The 22,203-nt window shown below is 40.4% G+C and overlaps 1 protein-coding gene across 1 annotated transcript in view; it reads right to left on the bottom strand.

The window, feature by feature from the left end:
- The window catches only part of LOC131229776 (glycerophosphodiester phosphodiesterase GDPD6-like), an 89,822-nt gene that overhangs the window by 28,430 nt on the left and 39,189 nt on the right, over nt 1–22,203 (bottom strand). Inside the window, exons 6-7 of the mRNA XM_058225789.1 lie at nt 14,083–14,301; nt 4,615–4,770 (exon numbers count right to left, since the gene is read on the bottom strand). Of these exons, the coding sequence (XP_058081772.1) occupies nt 4,615–4,770; nt 14,083–14,301 (375 nt within the window). The remainder of the gene's footprint in view (nt 1–4,614; nt 4,771–14,082; nt 14,302–22,203) is intronic.

The following is a 22,203-nucleotide window of genomic DNA, read 5'->3' as shown; positions in this document are numbered from 1 at the left end:
AAATGATGTCTATATTTAATTTCTTTCAAGTACATGTTGCTGTCCAAATCTGTTTGAACAGATTTTAGGTCAACTTGAGGCCAAGATTTAGGGCTTTTGGTGGGGAATTTTATACCAAGTGAAATATGATTTTTGAAGATGTATATCCCACCTAAAAGCATGCCAAATTCCAGCCCCAATTGACCTCATTTGGGTCCCCAAAAGGGTGGGCCAATATGTGTACTTGCTGAGTTTTCTGCTGTAATTCCAGCAAGGTTGCAATTTGAAAATGTAAAATGATAAAATAGTTTCTGATCAGGTGGGCCACTTTGGTGGATCCCACCTTGTACTACACATATGAGGGAAGGTTTAAATTCAATTTTCCTAATTTTTGGACATCCAGGGCCCACCCCATTAGGTGCTCAATCATGGTCTATCCAGAATTCTGCACTTAGCAGAATTTTTAGACAGATTGTATTCCTAAATTCAATTAAAATACTTCTGATCGTCCAAAAATCATGAAATTTTGTAGAGGTGTGGCCCACCCATGGAAGGACCACCTTGCAAATTTTCAGGGCCAACGGGCCCCTGTACCATCCGTGGTGCGGCCTGAAGTGGCCCACCAAGCTGCGACGCCCAGGTTGGGGCGTCCAGCCTTGGCTGTCCGTCCAGGCCACCTTGATGTGTTTTGTGTCCCACCGTTCATCCAAGTGGGGTCCATGGGGGGCATGATCATGTCCCCCCTTAGTGGCATCCGTTTTGGGTCCCATTTGGATGAGTTTTGGACCAATTACCCAAGCCCATAGGACTGTCTACCCTTAGGACGTCCAGGCCTATTGGACCACTACTGGACTTTAGTCCAGCAGCATAGTCCACCTATTTTGTGAGTTTAATTCAGTCCCTTCATCTAGTGGGACCCATAGAGACATGTGGGCCACCAGGGTACTCATACTTACCCCTTTATGATTTCGTTGGGCCCCAACAGGCCCAGATTGTGGGTGGGCTGAAATTTCAACAAAAGGCCCAAACTGGCCGCCCCTAATGGTTTGTTTTGGGGCAGCATGACCCACCAGATTAAGGGTGAATTATGCACATTAGATTGCCCCTTTTTGAGGTATCTTTGGGCTTCATGTATGTATGCTTGGAGGCCCACTTCCATTGGGTTTTATTTTTGGAATTGTACTCATAGTTTGATTGGCCTTGGTAGGCCCATTCACCTTGGATCTTCTAAGTTAGGCCCCTTCACCATTGGGCCTGTATTTCACCACCTATTGTGATGGGTTGTGGGCCATAAGTGTAAGTAGTCGGGCCCTTGGTTGCCCACCAAAATGACCTTGTATACGGGCCAAGTTGTGAGGCCCAACTCACTTGGATCAAGTTATGATATTGCACACATGGTTGGATTACCGGGCTGCCCATTAGGCCCACCACAATATGTGGGTTTATGGTCTTCATGGTTGGGCCCAAACCTTGGCTATGGGCCCACCATATTGCTTATGAGTTGGGCTTTGTATGTTTGCCCACTAGGCCCATGATTGGTTTAGGCCTTGGGCTTTGATTTGTATTTGGCTAGAGATGGGCTACCTCTTGGGAACCAGTCAAGGTTGGATGTCCTCCTGGGTGATCCTAAGGTAGGCCCATGAGTTTCTCTATGGATGGTTAAAGGCCTACCATAGACCCTAGGCCATTTATTTGAGGCTCAATATGAATGTATGTAGAGCCTACCTTAACATATGTTTAGTCCAGGCCGTCCAAGCCTTGGATCGCCCGATCTTGGAGGCACTCTTTGCCTTGGGTTGCTACTGGACTCCCAGTCCAATAGCAGGCCCACTTGATCTTTTCATGATGTATACACACCCTCCATCTGGTGAGCCCCTCCCCACCCCCCGTGAATATTGTTGGCCTTCATGAGATTGTTTCCACATAGTTGATTAATTTTTGGACTTTAGTAGGTCTAGGAAGTCAAACGGGCCAAAAGTCTATCAAAGGGACTTCAATGTACATTTTTATGGTTAAAACTTTATTTGGCTATGGGGCCCACCATATTGAGAACTTGTGTATGTGTTCCATGCTTATGTTTTCTTATAGTCTTTGGGCTTAATCAGTGCATTCTTTTGGGTCACCTTTAGTGATCACATGAGGACCCCATCTTAGATCAGATTTTTAGGGCATCCCGTGGGCCTAGAGTGGGTTGGGATGTCCCAGCTTGGCCCAGAAATATATTGGGCCAACTTCCACCATTTTGATAGACTTGTGGGCTGAAATAAGGATGGTATTGGGCCCTTAGTTGCCCGCTTAAATTGTTGGTTATTGGGCTGATGTAGTGGGGCCCATTTCATCCAACTTAAACTTGTTTTTGGGCCGAACATTGTGTATGCGGGCTGTCCACCAAGTCCAACTTAATGCATGGATTTTATGGCCCTTAAAAAAAATTGAGCCTTGGGCCTTAATTTCCCTCTTGGGGCCCATGTTGTTAAAGGTGGTATTATATCCTTTTCTTATGGCCTATTATGAGGGATATATGTATGTGGTTACCTGTGTCTTTATCTTGAATGTAGGCCTTGGGCCTAGTATCCATATAGTTCGTGGTTGAGATGCCTCTTGGGGAATGGTGGTTAAATGTCCCCATTATGGACCCATCTAGGCCCAGTTATATCTAAATGTGATTGGATGCTCATCTCAGACTCTTGCTAGACTCACTTTTGTATTACTTAGACACGTAGAGTATATGCTTAGTCTCGTGGGCTACCCCAGGTATGTGGGCCCCCACTAAAGGTTGGATTCCTTATGGATATTGTGTAAATACCTAGTCTTGGTCCCTTCTTGGATAGGAGTGCACTACTTTGTATATCGCCGCATAGTGCATCTAAATCCATCTTCATGGCCCATGTGCATCATTGTATGCTTGGATGACACTGTGTGTGTGTGGTTATGCTTGTGACATGGGGCATTGCATGATACCTTTCCGAGGAACGTGGTATCCCCTCTTAAGCACGTTGGATGCTTGGAATTTATGCATGGTTGATTGTGTGATTCATGCATCTGGCATTGCATAACATATGGACATTATTGCCCTTGCTTAATCAGGGTTGTAGCCTCCACAGATACATCGTGGATGGCCATGATTAGACAACGGAAACGTTACCTGAGCATATAGGGTGCATAGTATGCCCATGGGTGAAATTCTCAAAACTTCTATGGTACTAAGGATCTGCCCCAACGCCGTGACCGAGTGGAAACTATGAGCGCACGAGGGCCTTATACCGTTGGGCCGCGACTCCCACTATCGTGTAGTCGGTTGGATAGAGGTGTGGCCTTACCCGCCTGAGAGAAAGAGGGCAATTGCTAGGCTGAGTCTGACTAGTTCGTAAATGGGTCCGCTACCATCGAGCCTTGTTGGTGATTGGCTGTCCACAGGCGGGTAGTGAGGTCTTTTACGGTCGTTTGGTTGTGCGGGTCTGTAAAGCGGCAGTCATCCAGCAGTGTACTGGACCCCGGTGATTTCCTTATGATGAAAATGTACTTGATATGTGGATTGGATATGAGCACTGGCATTACTTCGCGTTGCATTTGCATCGGCTGTATAAGCCTCATATTGCATCGCCTTGACATGGCGCCCAGTACTTATTGCATTACAGTACTCATTGCATTGATATGGCTTCCTTCATTATTGTACTGCCTTGGTATAGCTTCTTACGTTCATGACAGCCTTGGTAAGGCTAGTGGTATTGGTATTGATCATGACTCCCTTCTGCATTCTCTATCTTCTTCTGAGCACCATTGTCACACACTTTCACCACCCTCTAAGCTTCCTATAAGCTTATGCACGATTGATGCGTGTAGGAGCTCCTAGGTTGGCATCGTCGCAACGGAACTTGGATAGGAGTTGAGCCGAGGACCCAGTGTTGGAGATCTTTCCTTCTTTCTTCTGTTACCTTATGTATTTCCTTTCAGCCTTGTACTTGAAAGGTTCAAATTCATAGTGGATTTTGCAATGTGTGCCTTTGTTATTTCTGAGATGTACTTGTTGTGATGTTAGGTATACTCGTATTGGAAATGGTTATATGTTTATAGAAATCCTCCTTGCAGGATCCCAGGATCGGAACCTGCCTCGGGAGCCGAGAAGGGGTTACTACGGAGGCTGTTGCGGTCAAAACCAGCTATCGAATTCCTTGTGAGTCCAGTTACCGAGTCTGGGGCGTGACATGGTTCATCTCTACTTCTCTTTTCCTTGCTTTTACTAGTTTGTAAGCAGTCCTGCACAAATCGACTTATGCTTTCTCCACTTCCTTTTTTGTCATTGTTAAATAGTTTTGAAGGTTTCACCTTTCTAATTCTCTTCCACTCCTATACTTGACCACTTTTTGGTTATCTTTTTCTTTTTGTTTTGAAGAAAGAAGAAGAAAAAAATAGCCACAGCAACCAGCTTTTGCTTTTAGCAATAGAATAGAGTTTTTGGTCAATAAAAATCAGTGATTCTATTGTCGTTTTTGTTGTATAGAATCATATCTAGGTAAAAATGGCGCATGTCTATGTGGTTGCGGCCATGCATGTGAGTGAATGTGCGTTTGTAATGTATTATGATATTCAACACCAAGAAGGCATATATAGGAAAGTGCTTGTATGAAGACGTACCTGCAAATCATAAGCATGCGCCCTAGCAACCAGATCCGTTGGTGTTGTCAAATTATTGCTATTTGGTGGCACTATTGTATCTTTCCACGGTCCAATGCCAACCACATATTTCTTTATATACTTGAGATAACTGTCTGAAGTAATTTCCCAATATGACTGCACATCATGGTGATTCAATTAGACCAAATAAACTATGTACTGGAGTACATGAGTGTTCATCACCATTATCTAAACGATGATGACTCATCCATCATATGCGTGGCATACATTTCTAGCAATCCAGGCCATCCAAGTCAGGGGTACCATTGGGGATGATCCAGGCCTCACAACTGCATTGATCTGACAATCTCAACCTTCTGATTTTGCCTGGTAAGACCCAGAATCATTTTAGTATCAACTGTTCATGTGATTGCTGCCAATTTGACAATTGGGACAAGTAATCAGTGTAAATTTCGGGCTATGGTCCAAACAAAACAGGCCACATGATCTGGAAGGTCTGGATTGACGTGCATGTTACTTTGTGCATGGTGGATGCATCACTGCCATTAAAAAGTGATGGTGAATGCAATCCACAGTCTTGTCTATAAATTACCGATAATTGAAACATAAGAGAAAACATGAATAGAACATATTCTTGTCCCAACAATTGCTGAACTTTATCATAATTTTGTCTACAAAGAATATGGAGACAAGTACAAAACACTTGTACTCTCAAATGTGAATATTCTTTTATTGCCATATGGCATGTACACAATATTCTCTTATTGTATACAAAGTAATATGGGGCAAGTACACTATCTTCTTTAAGAGAAACTTCCAATGTTTTGGAGTTTTTGGAGGCATTTTGGGAAGTTCGATTTAACTCCATGGTTCTCATTTTTTGGAAGTACCATCTCCTAGGAAATATTCATGGTTCTTGTTGATGGACCATGATGATCTCATGTGTGGTTTCTTATTATTATTTGGTTGAGATGTGTTAGAATATGTTTAGGCTGATGCGGAGGGGTATTACGTTTGCTTTTATTATGAAAGCCCTAATAATAAATAGAGAGGCATGTTATTCTAGCCTCGCTCTCTCTCTCTCTCTCTGAACCACATATTAGTGCATATGTTATCTTTTCCAAAACAACAAAAGAAGCATGGGAAATTTTGAAAGAAATGTATTCGAGTAAGAAGAATCTATATGAGTTGCTACAGAATATTTTTGTGTTCAGCAAGGAGATAAGAGTGTAGGTGAATATTTTCGGCGTTGTGGGGTATGTGAGAAGAACTAAATGTATATCAACCCCTGTCGATTGATTGTGAGGCCATGAGACGGCAGATGAAGGAATTTCATGTTGTCAAATTCCTTTTGATCTTCCATTCTTCCTCCTAAAGAGTTCAGTTGTATGTGTTTCACAAATCAATTTGATCTTATTCATGAACTGAAGGCCATCGAGTGTATCTTTCTTGGATACTCACATATCCAATAAGGATACAAATGCTATAATCTAGTCTTCTCGTAAATATTGTGTATCAGCCGATATCACATTCTTTGAGCATACTCCTTATTTCTCTGAACATGGGAAGTCCTTACAATTTGGAGAGATTTTTGCAACTCTTCCCATCGTGCATGACAAGGAACTTTCGGTGGGTGAGATACCTGTATAATGTTTAGTTTTTCCTTTGCAAGTATACCCCAAACGTTCTAGTGTGGGAATGAAGCTCATACAACCGTGCCTCCCACCAATCCTCAAGCTTCATTAGAAGATCATCATCTGCTGGAATCTTCATATTTATTGTCTAATGAAGGCGATTTACTCATCACTCTTCGCAAGGGTATACATTCTTGCATACAACACCCTATTTCTCAATTTGTTTCCTTTTCTAGTTTATCTCATTCCTTGTAAAAAATTGTTTCATCCTCGTTGTCTATGTCTATTCCTCATTCTTTCCAGGAAGCTCTTAGTCATGATAGATGGAGATGAATTATGAAAGAAGAGATGATTGCACTCTATCAGAATCAGATTTGAACTCTAGTTGAATTACCTACAGGAAAATGTGCAATTGGATGTTGATGTGTGTCTACAGTGAAGTACAACCTTGATGGTTTAATTGATCGGTTAAAAGCTCGATTAGTTGTTAAAAGGTACTCTTAGACCCTAAGAGTCAATTATTCAGGGACATTTTCTCCTGTAGCAAAGCTTAACACGATGTGTTAAGGTTAAGATGGCTTCGTCGCGTGATTGTTCGGGCGAGGTATAAAGTCGAAACCTATTGGAGTTCCCCGCCATCACCTCGCCTAGAGCCTGGCTGCATAGGTAGAGGCTTAAGTAGTATCATAGACGGGAGCAAAGGCATACCTAGGGGCTTCAAAGGCATAGGCATCTGAGGTAGGACTATGGTCAACGACACTACTAACTATACCATGTCTCTCAGCAAGGAGGATCCTCTCTTAGAAGAGAGGTGGCCAGAACCACACGTGCAAGTTTCCCTGCATGTGGCTCGTCCATGCTTTCGGAGGCACTGCAGTGGACCCGGAAGGAAAAGCAGCAGCTTTCACACCCATAACATACAAGGCAGAGTCAAAAGAACATTAATTTCTTCATGCTCGTTCCAAGTTCTAAGTACCATTTGTACAAATAAGAATCCCCTTCCTTGCATGAATTCTTCTTCATATAGATAGATATAGGATCTATGGGGCAAGTTATTGTTTCCATTGTCGCAGGTTTAGATTGCCCTTTTACCAGCTTGATGTGAAGAATGAGTTTCTTCATAGAGATCTTACTGAATAAACCTACATGGAGCAACCACCCGGCTTTGTTGCTTAGGGGGATTTAAACAAAGCAAGCATCTTAAGAAGCCAATATGGCTTAAAACAATCGTCAAGAGCTTGGTTTAACAATTTAGTAAAGTGGAACTTGAGTATGGGATGAGATACAGTTAGGCTGACCACTCTTATCCTTGTAAGGCGAAGTGCTGCACGTGTCATTGTGTTGGTCACGTATATGGATGATATCATTGTCAGTGACAGTGACAGTACAGGTATTGACAAGTTGAAAAGATTTTTACAGCAACACTTCCATAAAAAGGACTTGGGCCATCTTCGATACTTTTTGGGTATTAAGGGAGCAAATTCTAAAGTGAGCATAAATTTGTCACAACAAAAATATGTGATGGATTTATTAGCCGAAACATATCTTTTGGGATCCAACCAGTGAAAACTCCTATGGATCCAAATCAAAAGCTTAACATGGATCAAGGGGAATTGATTAATGATCCAAGAAGATAGCATCGACTTGTTGGAAAGCTAATCTACTTAATAATCACTCGCCCTAATATCACTTTTCCTGTGTGGTTAATCAATTTATGCAGGCTCCCCGTGTTCCTCATGTGGAAGTCGTGCTTTGTATACTCAGGTACAGAAAGGAAGCTCCTTGTCATGGTATTCTCTATACGCACAATTACCATCTTTTCAAGTAGAAGGGTATTCATACGAAGACTAGGTTGGTTCTCTATCTGACAGGCGATCTACTACAAGTTATTGCACCTCGTAGGAGGTAACCTGGTTACATGGAGAAATAAGAAGCAAAGTGTGGTGGCACATTAAGTGCTAAAGTAGAATACATGACAATGGCTCATGCTATATATGTACTTGTTTGGATTAAGACTTTGATGTGTAAGCTAGGGTGAATGATTGATATTCCCATGAGGTTATCTTATAATAATCAAGCTACCTCTCATGTAGCCAACAATCCCATTAATCACGAGAGAACCAAATACTTGAAGTTGATTGTCACTTCATCAGAGAGAGTCTTCGAGTAAGGAAATTTGCATGTTGTTCATCAAGTCTCGAGATTATTGGCGGATGTGTTTACAAAGGCCATATAGTCAACTATCCCATTAATCACTAGAGAACCAAATACATCGAAGTTGATTGTCACTTCATCAAAGGCAGTCTTCGAGTAAGGAAATTTACATGTTGTTCATCAAGTCTCAAATTAATTGGCGGATGTGTTTACAAAGGCTCTTGGTCACACTCATTTGGATCATCTCTTCGTCAAGATGTGTATTCATGATATATATGTTCCAGCTTAAGGGGGTGTGTTGATGAACCGTGTTGATCTCATGGGGTAGACCGTTATGATCTCAAGTGTGGTTCTCATTATTATTGGGCTGAGATGTGTTGGAATAGACTTTAGGCCCATGAGCTTTGCTTATGTAATAACTTAAGTATTGAGAGGTATTTTTGTACTTTTGCTTTTATTATGAAAGCCCTAATAATAAAATAGAGACGCTAGGGGCATGAGATGTTATTCTAGCCCTTCTCTCTCTTCTCTTGCTTTTGGTCATATTTTCTTTCTTTCTCCCTCTCAATCCTACTCAAGAACAATTCTCATTAACTCCATGCATAAAAACTGAACATAGAGGTGAGTCCTACATCACACGACACATAGGGTATCTCATTGTTTCTCCTTTCTCCCTCTTAGGCTCTTCTTTCCCTTCCTTGACAAAAGGGTTCCTATGACCCTTTGCCTTAACAAGAGTGTCATCCAAGGCTCCTAGCACTACGGGCAAATGCATCTAGTACATTTTAAGGCTCTTAACCACTTTAGTCTGTGCCTAATCCCATACTTAAATGGTGTGCAGACTGCAAATCATTGCCCCCATTCATCCAGGAAGGCCATGTTTGGAAACCTTGAATTACATAGCAGAAAAGGAAAAGGGTTTTCCTTTGATGTAACATATGCGTTGTTTGGATAGCAAAAGCAAAGGGTGAATTCCACCAAGAAATCACTATACTTTTCCATAATTTGGATTTTTGCCACAAGAAAGTAGGTGAGTATTGTGAGAGGAATACGAGATTTCCACTGGTTACCCGAACAAGAACTCCAAATTAGAATCCATGTTTCAATAGCTCTCAAGTAAATCATCATTCAATAATTAGTATTTTTTTTTTTCCTTTCTTGTGCCTTGGATTCCAAGTATCCAAACATGCCCTAAGGAGATTGCAAGAGCCATTTTGGTGCAATGATTGGGGCATATCCCTCTTCCACAAGCCATCTCTTATTTGGTAACAACCCTAAACTATAACAGAATGCAAATAATCACACACTCTTGGGCTCAAGCCTAGGTCATTCAAGGGTGCAACAAGGCATCCTCGAGTCCTTAAACATTGTTGTGTTCTTATTTGATTTCCATCATTGGACTTGACCGACAAGAGCATCAATTCTGACATTCCCATTCTTAAGTAACCTATACTCTTGTTTGGGTTCAAATCAAACTATGCCAAAATGCAAATCACACATTCTTATTCTCTCACTTGGATTCGACTCCATGACAACCATCAAGTGTTTGTCATAGTGCAAACATGTGCTTCCTTAACATGTGATATTCATGCACCCTCATCTATGGGGTTAATCAAAGAACTATAAGTGTTCTGGTTTCAGTTCAGTCCATAGTTTGTGATGCAGGACTTATGCATGAACTACGTAACATGTGAGATCAGATAGCCAAATTAAGATATTTACCAAAAAACACAAACGTCACTATATTCATTACAAATATCATGAAAATCAAAAGAAAATCATGCGTAATCCTGACCTAAGCTACGAACATCATAACATTAGATCATTAAATAAAACGAAACAAGGATCTAATGGATGTAAGGACATCCAATTAGCATAGGGTATAGTCTATTTAAAATAGGAAACCTAATACATCCTAGGGTGAAAATTAGGGTTTGAGTAATTTGGGGAAAGTTAGGGATTTTAGGTTTAGGGTTAGGGTTTCGGGAATGGAGGAATGGGGTTTTGATATAATGACGGTGGAAAGCCAAAAGGGGCAGGTGGGATTCACACGTGTGGCTGTACGGTCACACGTGTGGCATAGGAGGATTAGTTTAGGTCGGTTAGGGTTTGCATTGTAGATGGGTATAGAAAAGTTGGGTTTGGAAGAAGATGAAGATTTAAGATGGGAGAATTAAGAATCAGAAGAAAATACATGGATGAAGAAAAAAAGAGAAGATAGTGTGGAGATAAATGGAGACCTTGCACCTCCATTGATGAAGATTAGCCTCGCACCAATCTTTCTTCCTAATCGCATAGAAGTATCTTCAAATTGCATAAAGATGGGAAAAGAAAGCAAGGGCTTTTCTCTTTTATTTTTAAATCACGAAATTCAATGAGGGAGAGGTCACACGCCCTCCTCTTTTTATAGATCCAAGAAGTTTCAAAAATTACAAAAATCTCCCTATCTTGTGAGCTTTAACGAAAATATCCTTAGTCTAAATAAAATCAACTAAAACACCCATAATGTGTCCAAATATAAAATAATCAAAAACTAAATCCTAAAATATGATAAAGTCTAAAACTAATGTGGACGATCAACGATCAATGGCCCGATCATGTAATCCATGCGATCCAATGGCCCGATTGTCACGTCCCTCCAATCCAACAGTCTGGATCATTCCATAAAGCAGCCCATGTGCATCTTCCTAATGTGGGGTCTTCCAGATGCTCGCACATGCACATGGGGTCTTCAGCACGATCACGGGTACTAGCCTAGCCACAGGGAAAGTGGTGCGGCCCGCCTCCTCCTCTGATATGTACGTAAGGGTGTACGTGACGTGATTTCCTCATCACTTTGTAGGTTGTAACATAGAGTTAATGTACACTCAAACCCCGAGCATCTTTGTGCTCTTGTTTCTACCCCAGGCATGACTAAGGAAGAGTTAGTAGTACACTCAAACCTTAAGCATCTATGTGTTGTTGTTTCCACCCCAAGCATGACTAAGAGTGTTAACCCTGACGATCTCACCCTTGAGAACTCCTGTGTATCTCTTTTGAGTCCTACATCTTGACTTTGCTGCTAGAATGGAAAGTGAGCACTCTACACTCGAGCATCCCTTTGTGTAGTCCAACCAAAGTGCACCCAAACATCTTGTTAGTCCCTCCCATGACACTAGAAGAGTGTTGGCCTAACTCTCTCACCTTCACCCCTTAACAGTGCAACTGTTCACAGGGATGCATTTCAATGTGGTCTGGTTACACAACAATTCAATCAGATAGTCTTCTGATCAACTGCAAACTCTCTCATGCATGAGCATGAAGACTTCACCTGCTGATACGGACATCACACCACCACTCCGTCCATATTAGAGATGTAGGTGTCGACAAGCTACATCGGCACTTTCACTTTGGCTAGGTGATTGATGGTGATCACCAATGGTTATCGGCGAGTATTAAAAAAGCATGGAGGGCATGGATCATATTTGGAGACCATCCCACTATTGATCATGGTCTACATGATCATTCATCCATTGGATGTCCCATCATGGGGCCATCCGATGGTTGGAGTATGTTGGACCATTTTGTTAGTTAGTTCTTTTATGTTATTTGATGATTTAGACATTTCACTTAGTGACTGGATAGTAGACATCTATTTGTTACATTTTTTTTCTTTTGGGATGGTAGATTAAACTTTTTTACCTTTTAGGACATAATGGGTATTTTGCTTTTGTTACTAAAGGGGGCAAAATTGTCATTTCAACAATTTTTTGGAATAATATAAAGCAAGCGGAGTGAGGACATCCAACCCTAATGTGAGTTTGTAAAAAATCTTGAGGAGGCTTTGTGGGAGTTCCTTTCTTATTCCTTCATTTTTGTGAAGGCTAGATCTTTTGATAAAAATCTTGATGTGAAGACAGTATACCCTTCGCCCCTAAGATCCTTCCTCTTCCACTTCATGCTTGATGAATTGTGGGTGGTAGGTCTCTTTGAATCTTCAATCCTAAGGTAAGATCTTTTCATTGTTTTCACTTACATTTGATTTTACTTGATCATACGAGCCACCTAAACCCATCTTCCATTATTAACAAACCCAACCCATGCGTGGACCACACGATCAACCCACACATGTGAGCTTACAGCCACCCATGTGACTGCCACACGCACGTGTGGGGCCCACTTGATCTGATTTTGAGTCAATTGTGTTCCTTTGTCCACAATAGGCAACTCGGTTTCGGCCGTTTGCATTTAATATTCCTAGATCTCAAGATTTTTGCATTGGAACTACCTTGATCCGCCCGGGAAACATTAAATTTTCACATATTGAACCCGGATTACTCCTATGCTATTCGGAAGATCATTATCTTCCTTGGCACAATTTTCTGAGTGTTTTGTTTGGTCAAAGGGCTGATAACTGTGATTTGGCCTCGAATCATACCCGTCATCTCTTGGGCTTCATGTTGTTTGCATGTGCATCACACTTTAGTTTGATGATTTTATTTATTGCTTTGATTTTAAGTTAAATCTTGGTCACATAGCTGGTTTTGCATCATCCCACATCACCTGCTGACATGGTATGCCAAAATGGTTACATAACAGTAACGGTTGTAACCATTACGCATTACAGGGCCGAAATGGCCATGATGCCCATTACAAGGCAAAAATGGCCTATAATGGTCCCATAATGGTTCAAAACAGTTTTTTTTTTTTCAAAAAAAAAAAAAGAAAAAAAAGAAGACTTTAGCAGCCATTACAGCCCGTAACGTAACAGTAACGGCGGTGGCCATTACAGCCACCATTACCGTTATGGCATACCTTGCCTGCTGAACTTTCTCCCTGGCCTGGACCTACTAGTGGATCACCTGATCAGCCAACAGTTACCCAATTGTCGGCCATTACAAACTGGATCACACATGATCCCCAATACGCTGTACACATGCTGTACACCTCACATAGGATACACTTTGGCTTTCCTTTTTCTTTCATTTGATCAGCTACTTTGGTTTTCCATTTAATCAAGGGTTTCTCCATGAGATGTGCTTAACAGCTTGTGGTATGTCATTCAGCCATTATAAACTGGATCACAGATGATCCCCAATACACTGTACACATGCTGTACACCTCCTCACATAGGATACACTTTGGCATTCCTTTTTCTTTCATTTGATCAGCTACTATGGTTTTCCATTTAATCAAGGGTTTCTCCATGAGATGTGCTTAACAGCTGGTGGTATGTCATTGATGGGAATATAAAGTCCCCACAAATTAATGAAATTCCTCGGAGGAAATTTGTGTACATCCGAGTGTCATTTCTTTTATTGCAATTCCATGGGAGGCATTAGGCCTCACTAATAAAATGCCCCATGCCACAACTCTAGTGGGCTCTCAAATCATGACCAAACCCATCATGGGCTTTAAATTTAAACCAAGCCTGTCCAAACATGGGGCAGGGTTTAAAGTTAACTAAGCCAGTCCAAACATGGGTTGAGCCTGAAAAGGGCAATGGGCTACCCATCCCATCAATGGCCTTATATAATATACAAAGAATCCATTCCATATTAGGCACATTCAAATTTAAATAAAAACATAAGAATGTCAGCTACATAGGCTCAAAACAGTAAAAAATTCCTTTCTATTTAATACTGTCTATTTGGCATGGATGAATAACCAATCAGAAATCAAAACATGTAAGAAGAGATACCTGATTTGTGTCTTGAGTTGGTACAGTCACATCATCAATTAAGAAGATTTGGGGCGAATTTGTAAGGTTTGACATATATATAAGTGAACTCGGAGCAAAGGACTGAAGAAAGACAGGTTGTTGTAGCCAACGCTTTGACATGTACTCGCCCTTATATCCATATTTCCTAAGTGTTTCTACAAACTTGTCTTCGAACTTCTTTCCATCACTCCATTTGACCTGTAAAAGTAACATGTTAAATATCAAGCTTGAAGAGGAGATATAATGGTAAGTAATTAACAACTACACTAAAGATACCAAGCTGGGTGGAAGAAATGGAGATGTTGCCCATACAATTTAAGCTCGGTGGAAGAAATAGAGGCCTCAGGAGTTTTATGAGATCGCCATGTACCACTCAAACTGAAAGGGAAATTTTATAGGATAAATATAAGACCAGCCATGCTTTGAGGACAGAATGTTAGGCAGTTAAGGAACAATATGTTCATAGGACAAGTTTAGCTGAAATGAGGATGTTGAGATGGATGAGTGGAAAGACAAGGATAGAATCGTGGAACTAGAAATGAATGCATTAGGGAACTTGGGGGTAGCATCAATAGGTAATAAGATGAGGGAAAGTAGGCTGGTTTGGTCATGTGCAACGAAGACCAAGAACCGCACCAGTTAGGAGTGGGTACAGGTTGAAGGCTCTAAAAGGGCAAGGGGAAGGTCCAAAAGGACATGGATTGAGGTAGTCAAAAAAGACTCGACGATCTATAGCCAAACTAAAGGTCTGGTCCTTGATCGAGTGGAATGGTGGAACAAGGCATAGATGACGACGACAACAATGATGATGACTAAAGATATCAAAATTTATACAAGTTAAATTGCACAAATGATGATAATACAAGTCACAATCCAATGGGCATCTAATTTTGTTGTCATGATCAACCATCTTTTCATTTACAGCTAAAAGCTGCATCAGATCAAAATCTTTCAAACTATAAATAGGATAGTTGATCAATCCAATTTATCCATGGTAGAAGTAGCAGACTTGAAAGATGATCACGTATCTCATAACATTTTAAAGCCTTGCATAAGAGCACCGAAAATGGAAGCATCCATTCTAAATTTTGATGAATTCTAATTGCCCACAAGTTCCCACAGGCACATGGCAGATGCGTACAAGATACTTGGCACTCATTTGTTGGGACCGCACAATGTGTGGGCCACAGTCCAAAAGTTAAGCTGATCATCTAACTACTTGGTTGGAATAGGGAAATGGGATGGGGTCATTCTTTCCCTCGAATGAAGGGTTTATGATTGTCCAACCATCCTTCGGGCCATGGCTGATATATGGCGAGGCCCTCTTGTTAGAGATTTCTAAAAGACCACGGAAGCATAAACTTTTAAAAATTCCATATTCTAATTTAATTAAGGATTCCCATCTTGATGTAATAAATTCCAAAAGCACAAAATCTTACTTCTAGAATTTATCTAAAATAATCTATGTGATTGAACTTTATGAACCAATGCTGAAACTCCAAAGGTCTCTCCCAAATCTATCCCAAACGAGAGAAGGGGCAAGATGCTCTTGCATACAGCCCCACAAATGGAGCCAGGGGTGTGCACATAAGAGAGTTGTCCACAGGGTCCACCATCCACCCACACATGTGAAAGGGTGAAGAAAGAGAAGTGATACTCTCTCTCTCTCTCTCTCTCTCTCTCTCTCTCTCTCTCTCTCTCTCTCTCACACACACACACACACACATCCACATGGTATTGATTGTGAAAAAAGAACCTTGAAGTAGGAGCTCATGCTAGATATATAGTGCAACCCAGTTATCGAATTGATTAGATATGGACACCGAATCGAAAAGAAGTGTACAAGAATTACACTCACAAGAATATTTGAGTAGAGAAAGCATTGTAAGAAAATAACTCTCCTCTGGTAGACTCTAAATGATTCTCTAATGAGAATCCCCCAACTAAGAAATTGATTTCAAATCAATTATAGTGGACTTCAAACCAATCTAATCGACCTAAGATAGTAAAAGCCAAACAATAGTAAAAGCAAATATAGAAAATCCTAATTACATTTCTAAATCAGCACCATATCTTCAATTATATCAATCACATCCACTTCATATCTTCAATCACATCTTTAAATCAACCCCCATATCTCCCAAAAATTATAACTTGCAATCCTTGATTTAAGCCCTTAAATTTATAAATAAAGTCCAAAAATCAGAACATGTTGGGCCCTACAATAGGTTGTAGGCCTACGTCATTGCCAAGCCCTATAGTGGGCCTAAGTGGGCCTGCATCAATATATGTAAGATGCAAGGATTAAACCAAATTAAAAAATTGGGTTCAAAGTGTGTTATTTGCTCAAGCAAGAAGAAGGATGTACTCATCCAGTTGTCAATTCTTGCCAGCAAGAATTGATCTATGTGTAAGAAGGGAATCAAGGTTTGAGAGGAGACACCTGTATGGTGCTCCTCTTCCCTATAGACTTTAGTATGCCCTACCACATCTAAAGTCTGTAATCCTAACTGTCCATGTACCCGAATTAACCAAACCCCTCCACTTCTTGTGGACACCATCTTGGCCAGATATCCCATGCAGGTCCAAGAGACGGATCGAAAGATCTTAACCATCAGATGTACACCATCTTGGGACCGTTACGGGGCCATTACGGTCTATTACAAGGCCGTTACGAGTCCGTTGCAGGGCCTTTACTGCCTGTTTTTTTTTCTGTAACAACCGTTTCAACCCTACCATTACAAAATCTGATCGTATTCCTAGTCATATACAATACTCCACAAGTGTACATATATTTGTGTACACTGCACGTGTACACTAAGTTGTTGTCTATACCATAGGTGTACACTAGTCTGTGTACACCAACAAAGTTGTAAGGTCCAGGCCTGATAATATGATCTCCCAAAGGATACATTGATCTCCATGATGGTGGGCTCCTTGGTACACCAGCATACTAACACTCCCATTGAGCAAAATCATTGCCAACATAAGGTCCGTTTTTGATGTTTTTTCGAAACTTCTTGCTTCCAAACTCCTTCTCACTCCTTCTATGCTAATTTCGACCAACCTTGGCTGGATATTTGAGGAAAAAACACATTATATTGGCGGATTTTGTTGAATCAAAGCTTGGTGGGCCATTTTTCATAAATTTATCAAAAATAGGTATTTATACTTTTTTAATATGTTTTGCTGTTTTAATTATCTCATATGATGTGTTAATCATAGTAGAACATGTTAATATCCATTTTACAGATTTGGGGTGCCATTTAATATTTTTTTAATATTTTTTCTATTTACGCATGAATTTTGCCCCTTTTTTTAAAATTCAAAAAATCAATTTTTAATGATTGTTTTGCTGTTTTAATCACTCCATATGATGTGTTAATCATAGTAGAACATGTTAATGTGCATTTTACAGATTTGGGGACCCATTTTATATTTTTAAATATTTTTCTATTTACGCATGAATTTTGCCCCTTTTTTTAAAATTCAAAAAATCAATTTTTAATGATTGTTTTGCTGTTTTAATCACTCCATATGATGTGTTAATCATAGTAGAACATGTTAATGTGCATTTTACAGATTTGGGGTCCCATTTTATATTTTTTAAATATTTTTTCTATTTACGCATGAATTTTGCCCCTTTTTTAAAAATTCGAAAAATCAATTTTTAATGATTGTTTTGCTGTTTTAATCACTCCATATGATGTGTTAATCATAGTAGACCCTGTTAATGTGCATTTTAAAGATTTGGGGTCGCATTTTATATTTTTTAAATATTTTTTTCTATTTACGCATGAATTATGACGCTTTTTTTAAAAATTCGAAAAATCAATTTTTTATGATTGTATTGCTGTTTTAATCACTCCATATGATGTGTTAATCGTAGTAGAACATGTTAATGTACATTTTACAGATTTGGGGACCCATTTTATATTTTTAAATATTTTTTTCTATTTACGCATGAATTTTGCCCCTTTTTTTAAAATTCGGAAAAATCAATTTTTAATAGTTGTATTGCTGTTTTAATCATGCCATATGATGTGTTAATCATAGTAGAACATGTTAATGTGCATTTTACATATTTGGTGTGTCATTTTATAATTTTTTTCTATTTTCGAATTAGTGACTTTATGATTTTATTTGCTTATATTGGACAGGGTTTTGCCTTGGAGCTTCTTAGGGTTTAGTTAGAATATAAAATCATCTTTATTAACATAGGTCATACACGATACACTCATACTCAAATCTAATTATCTAGTGTCTACCTAAGCCTAAAGAAATGTCTGGATCTGGCCAACAACAAGTAAGTGATGATATTGGATGGCAACATTGTGAGAGGGTTGGTGGTACTAGGCACCAAATGATTTGTTAGTATTGTGATAGACTAGTGACTGGTGGAATTAGCCGTCTCAAACAACATTTGGCACATCGAAAGGGTCAAGTTGCGCCATGTAGTAGAGTACCGAAAGAGATAATGCTTTTAATGCAAGCTAGTCTGGATGAGTCGAAGGGTAAACATGCTGCTATACAAAAGAAGAAAGATGATATTTTGGATGCAGCTCGACAGGAAGTGTTTGGTCCTGAATATACGGGCATTCGTGATGAAGATATTATTGATTCTGATGAAGATTCAGATCGAGAATTTACTATAGCTAGGAGATAGAGCTTGCATCTAGCTCGTGAAGAGGAAGAACGTCGCCGCATGTTTGGCACGCATGGGTCAGTGTGTGATACAGGGGGGGCAGTGGGAGTGGGAGTGCAACTGGAAGTGCAACTGCTTCTGCAGGTGCGGGTGGGGGGTAGGTTTGGTGGGTTATGACGTATGTTTGGGAGCCGACGACAGACATCTTCACATGATGCCCCTATACGTTTGGATGAAGAAGTAAATGAGCCTAGGAGACCCTATATTGATCCAATCCTATTTAGGAAAGAATCAACTAAACAAAAGAAGATAAAACAAATGTGGAGTAGAACTTCCGTTGAGAAATTAGGTAGAGCAGCAGCAAAGTTATTTATACATGCCAACATACCTCCTAACGCAGCCAATTCTCCATATTGGCAGGTGGTAATTGATGCAGCAGCAGAAGCAGGTGAAGGAATAAAAGCTCCCACGGCTAAGGAGATTAGGGGGAAATGGACAGATGCAGAGTATGCGGATGTGAAAGCATACGTGGCTACCTTTAAACCTGTATGGCAAGCCAGAGGATGCACAATCATGTGTGATGGTTGGACTGGCCCAACCAGACGCAGCATGATCAACTTCATGGTATACTGCCACTTAGGAACTATATACCACAAGTCAATTGATGCCTCAGAGGCAACAAAAAATGCTACTTATATTAATGGACTAATGGATAAAGTTGTGGACGAGATTGGAGAGGAGAATATAGTGCAGATTGTGACAGATAATGAAGCAACATATAAGCTTGCAGGACATATGTTGATGGATAAGAGAAAACATCTTTTTTGGTCACCATGTGCTGCCCATTGTATTGATCTTATATTGGAAGATATTGGGAAGAAGAAGAATGTTAAGGAAATGGTCAAAAGGGCAAGGGAAGTGACGACGTTTATTTACAACCATAATCAAGTAGTTGCAATAATGAGAAAGTTCACGAAAGGACGAGAGTTGTTGAGGCCTGTGGTGACTAGATTCGCAACAAACTTTATAGCATTAGAGAGTTTATTCCAGCATAGGGAAGAGTTGAGTGAGATGTTCGCTTCCCGAGAATGGCTCAACACAAAACATGGGAAGAAGACATTAGGGACACTGGTCGAAGTTGCGAACACCATACGGGACAACAAATATTGGAAAAAGGTCAAGGCGATCCTAAAGGTGATGGAGCCACTAATGAGGGTACTCCGTCTTGTTGAATCCGATGAAGCACCTACCATGGGCTTCCTATATGATGCCATGGATAAGGTAAAGCTTGCAATTCAACGTGATTGTAGAAGTTGGCAGACTTATTGGAAGATGATCGACAAGAGATGGACAAAACAACTCCATCACGATCTTCATGCAGCAGGTTACTACCTAAATCCTAGGTATAGATATGCCCAATCATTTGTTGCGGATGATGAAGTTCGTGTCGGGCTAAAAAATGTGATAAAGAGATTAGAGCCTGACTTAGATCTGCAAATAAAGGCATTAAATGAATTAGATACATTTGGAAATCGCCTTGGTAGCTTTGGAGATGCTCTTGCACAGACATGCAATATCTAGATTGCAACCGGCCGTATTGTGGATTAATTTAGGAGAGAGTACGTAGGCTCTCCAAAAATTGCAGTAGAAATTTTTGAGCCAGACAACATCTTCCTCTAATTGCGAAAGGAATTGGAGTTGTTTTGCGCTCATTCATTCAAAGAATAGGAATAGATTGCAGACTAGAACATTAGATAGACTTGTCTTCATGCACTACAATATAAAACTAAGAATGCGACGACATCATAGGAGCATTACAGCTACTGATGACGGAGACTACTGTCCAATAAACTTGGATAATATTTATGATGAGGATGACCCACTTCTACCTTGGTTGGAAACAAGGGAAAAACAAATTGAAGAGGATAGTGAAGAATTGGAAATTGATGACCCGGAAATACGCAGAGCGCAACAAGAGAGTCGTGCGGATGTGTTGGACCCAGTAAGAGGGGCGGCGTTTATGCCACGTACGAATACGGCTCAAGATCAACAAAAGAGTACGAGCGGTGGTAGCGTGACTGTGTCGGATGAAGACGATGACCCCCCCCGGTGCCGCACTTCGTGTTGCTCGGTGCCTATACTGCCGTCTACGAGATCATGATGTCGATGAAACATCGACGAGGTGGTACACACGGTCGGACTTATGAGTGTACCGAGTCACGATACAGCCAGCAGAAGGTGGGTACATCTAGTGGTGCACCGGGTCCGGGAGGTCCGGAACATCAGCAGGCTCATGGTCTTGGTTATTATAATGGATATTCTTATAGTCAATTGGATTATGATGGTTATAGTAAGCCTGGTCCATCACATTCATGGTAGAGTAGCCCTCCCGATCAATATTCATATGATTATAGATATCCAGATCCAAATCCAAGTTACTCATCACAGCAGACGCACTCTCAATCTCAAGATTCTCAACAGCCTGAGTATGGGCACCAGGATGGCTATTCGACGGGCACTGGTGGATATCCTTACTCCGGGTCAGAGTCGTTGCCTAGTCAGGATCAGTCATCCTCTAGTTTCGTTGATCTAGTATTTCCTTCTGGCACTGGATATTATGGATATGTAGCACCTACACCTATTGGACAGCCTCAGCCTGATGGTGACGATGACGATGATGTGGAGGTCGAGCAACCACAAAAAAGCAGATTTTCATTTTGGTGGTGACTTGTGAGTATATATTTGTATTAAGGTAAGTATTTGCAGCAGACAGCTCACAACAGATTATTGCAAGAAGCCATGCACACACTTGACACTGCCGAACTTGTATTTAAAATAGCTCCCCTGACAACCAATCAAGTAATCCTTAATCAAGTTGCAGGGGAGTATATCAGACACTACTAATTATTTTTTTTAATATTCTTAACTTGAGGATGGATGACAGGTCATAGACATGAATTACACTATCACAGTCACGTGCATGGTGCACCACACTGCACAGGACCACAGGTATGTTCGAGAAATTCCTCAAAAATAATTGCAAACACCTAAATGTAAGATATTTTCATATTACATTCATTCTAACATATCTATCATTGATAGTAGATAGTTAGAAAATTAAATATATGAATTTTGTAGTCAAATGGTTCATAAATTCATCAGACAATCCGATACAACTTCTCACCAAAGAGTGGACCGTTACACCACCATAAACATGTTCCAAATTATAAATGAATGCATATTTGGAATGCTTAGAATATTCGGATTTAATCCATATTTTTCATATTTTTTTGGCAAAAAAAAAATTTTGCGCCGTTACGCCCCCGTATCACCGTTACGCCCCCGTATCCGTATCGGTTTTGGAGGACACCATTACGCCAACCGATACCGATACGGGATACCTTGTATACCATAGGTGTACACTAGTCTGTGTACACCAACAAAGTTGTAAGGTC

This window comes from Magnolia sinica, chromosome 16 (genome assembly GCF_029962835.1).
Source record: "Magnolia sinica isolate HGM2019 chromosome 16, MsV1, whole genome shotgun sequence".
NCBI classification, from domain to species: Eukaryota; Viridiplantae; Streptophyta; class Magnoliopsida; order Magnoliales; family Magnoliaceae; genus Magnolia; species Magnolia sinica.
Note: the sequence above shows the minus strand (reverse complement) of the source record. Positions and strands in the feature narration are given on the sequence as shown.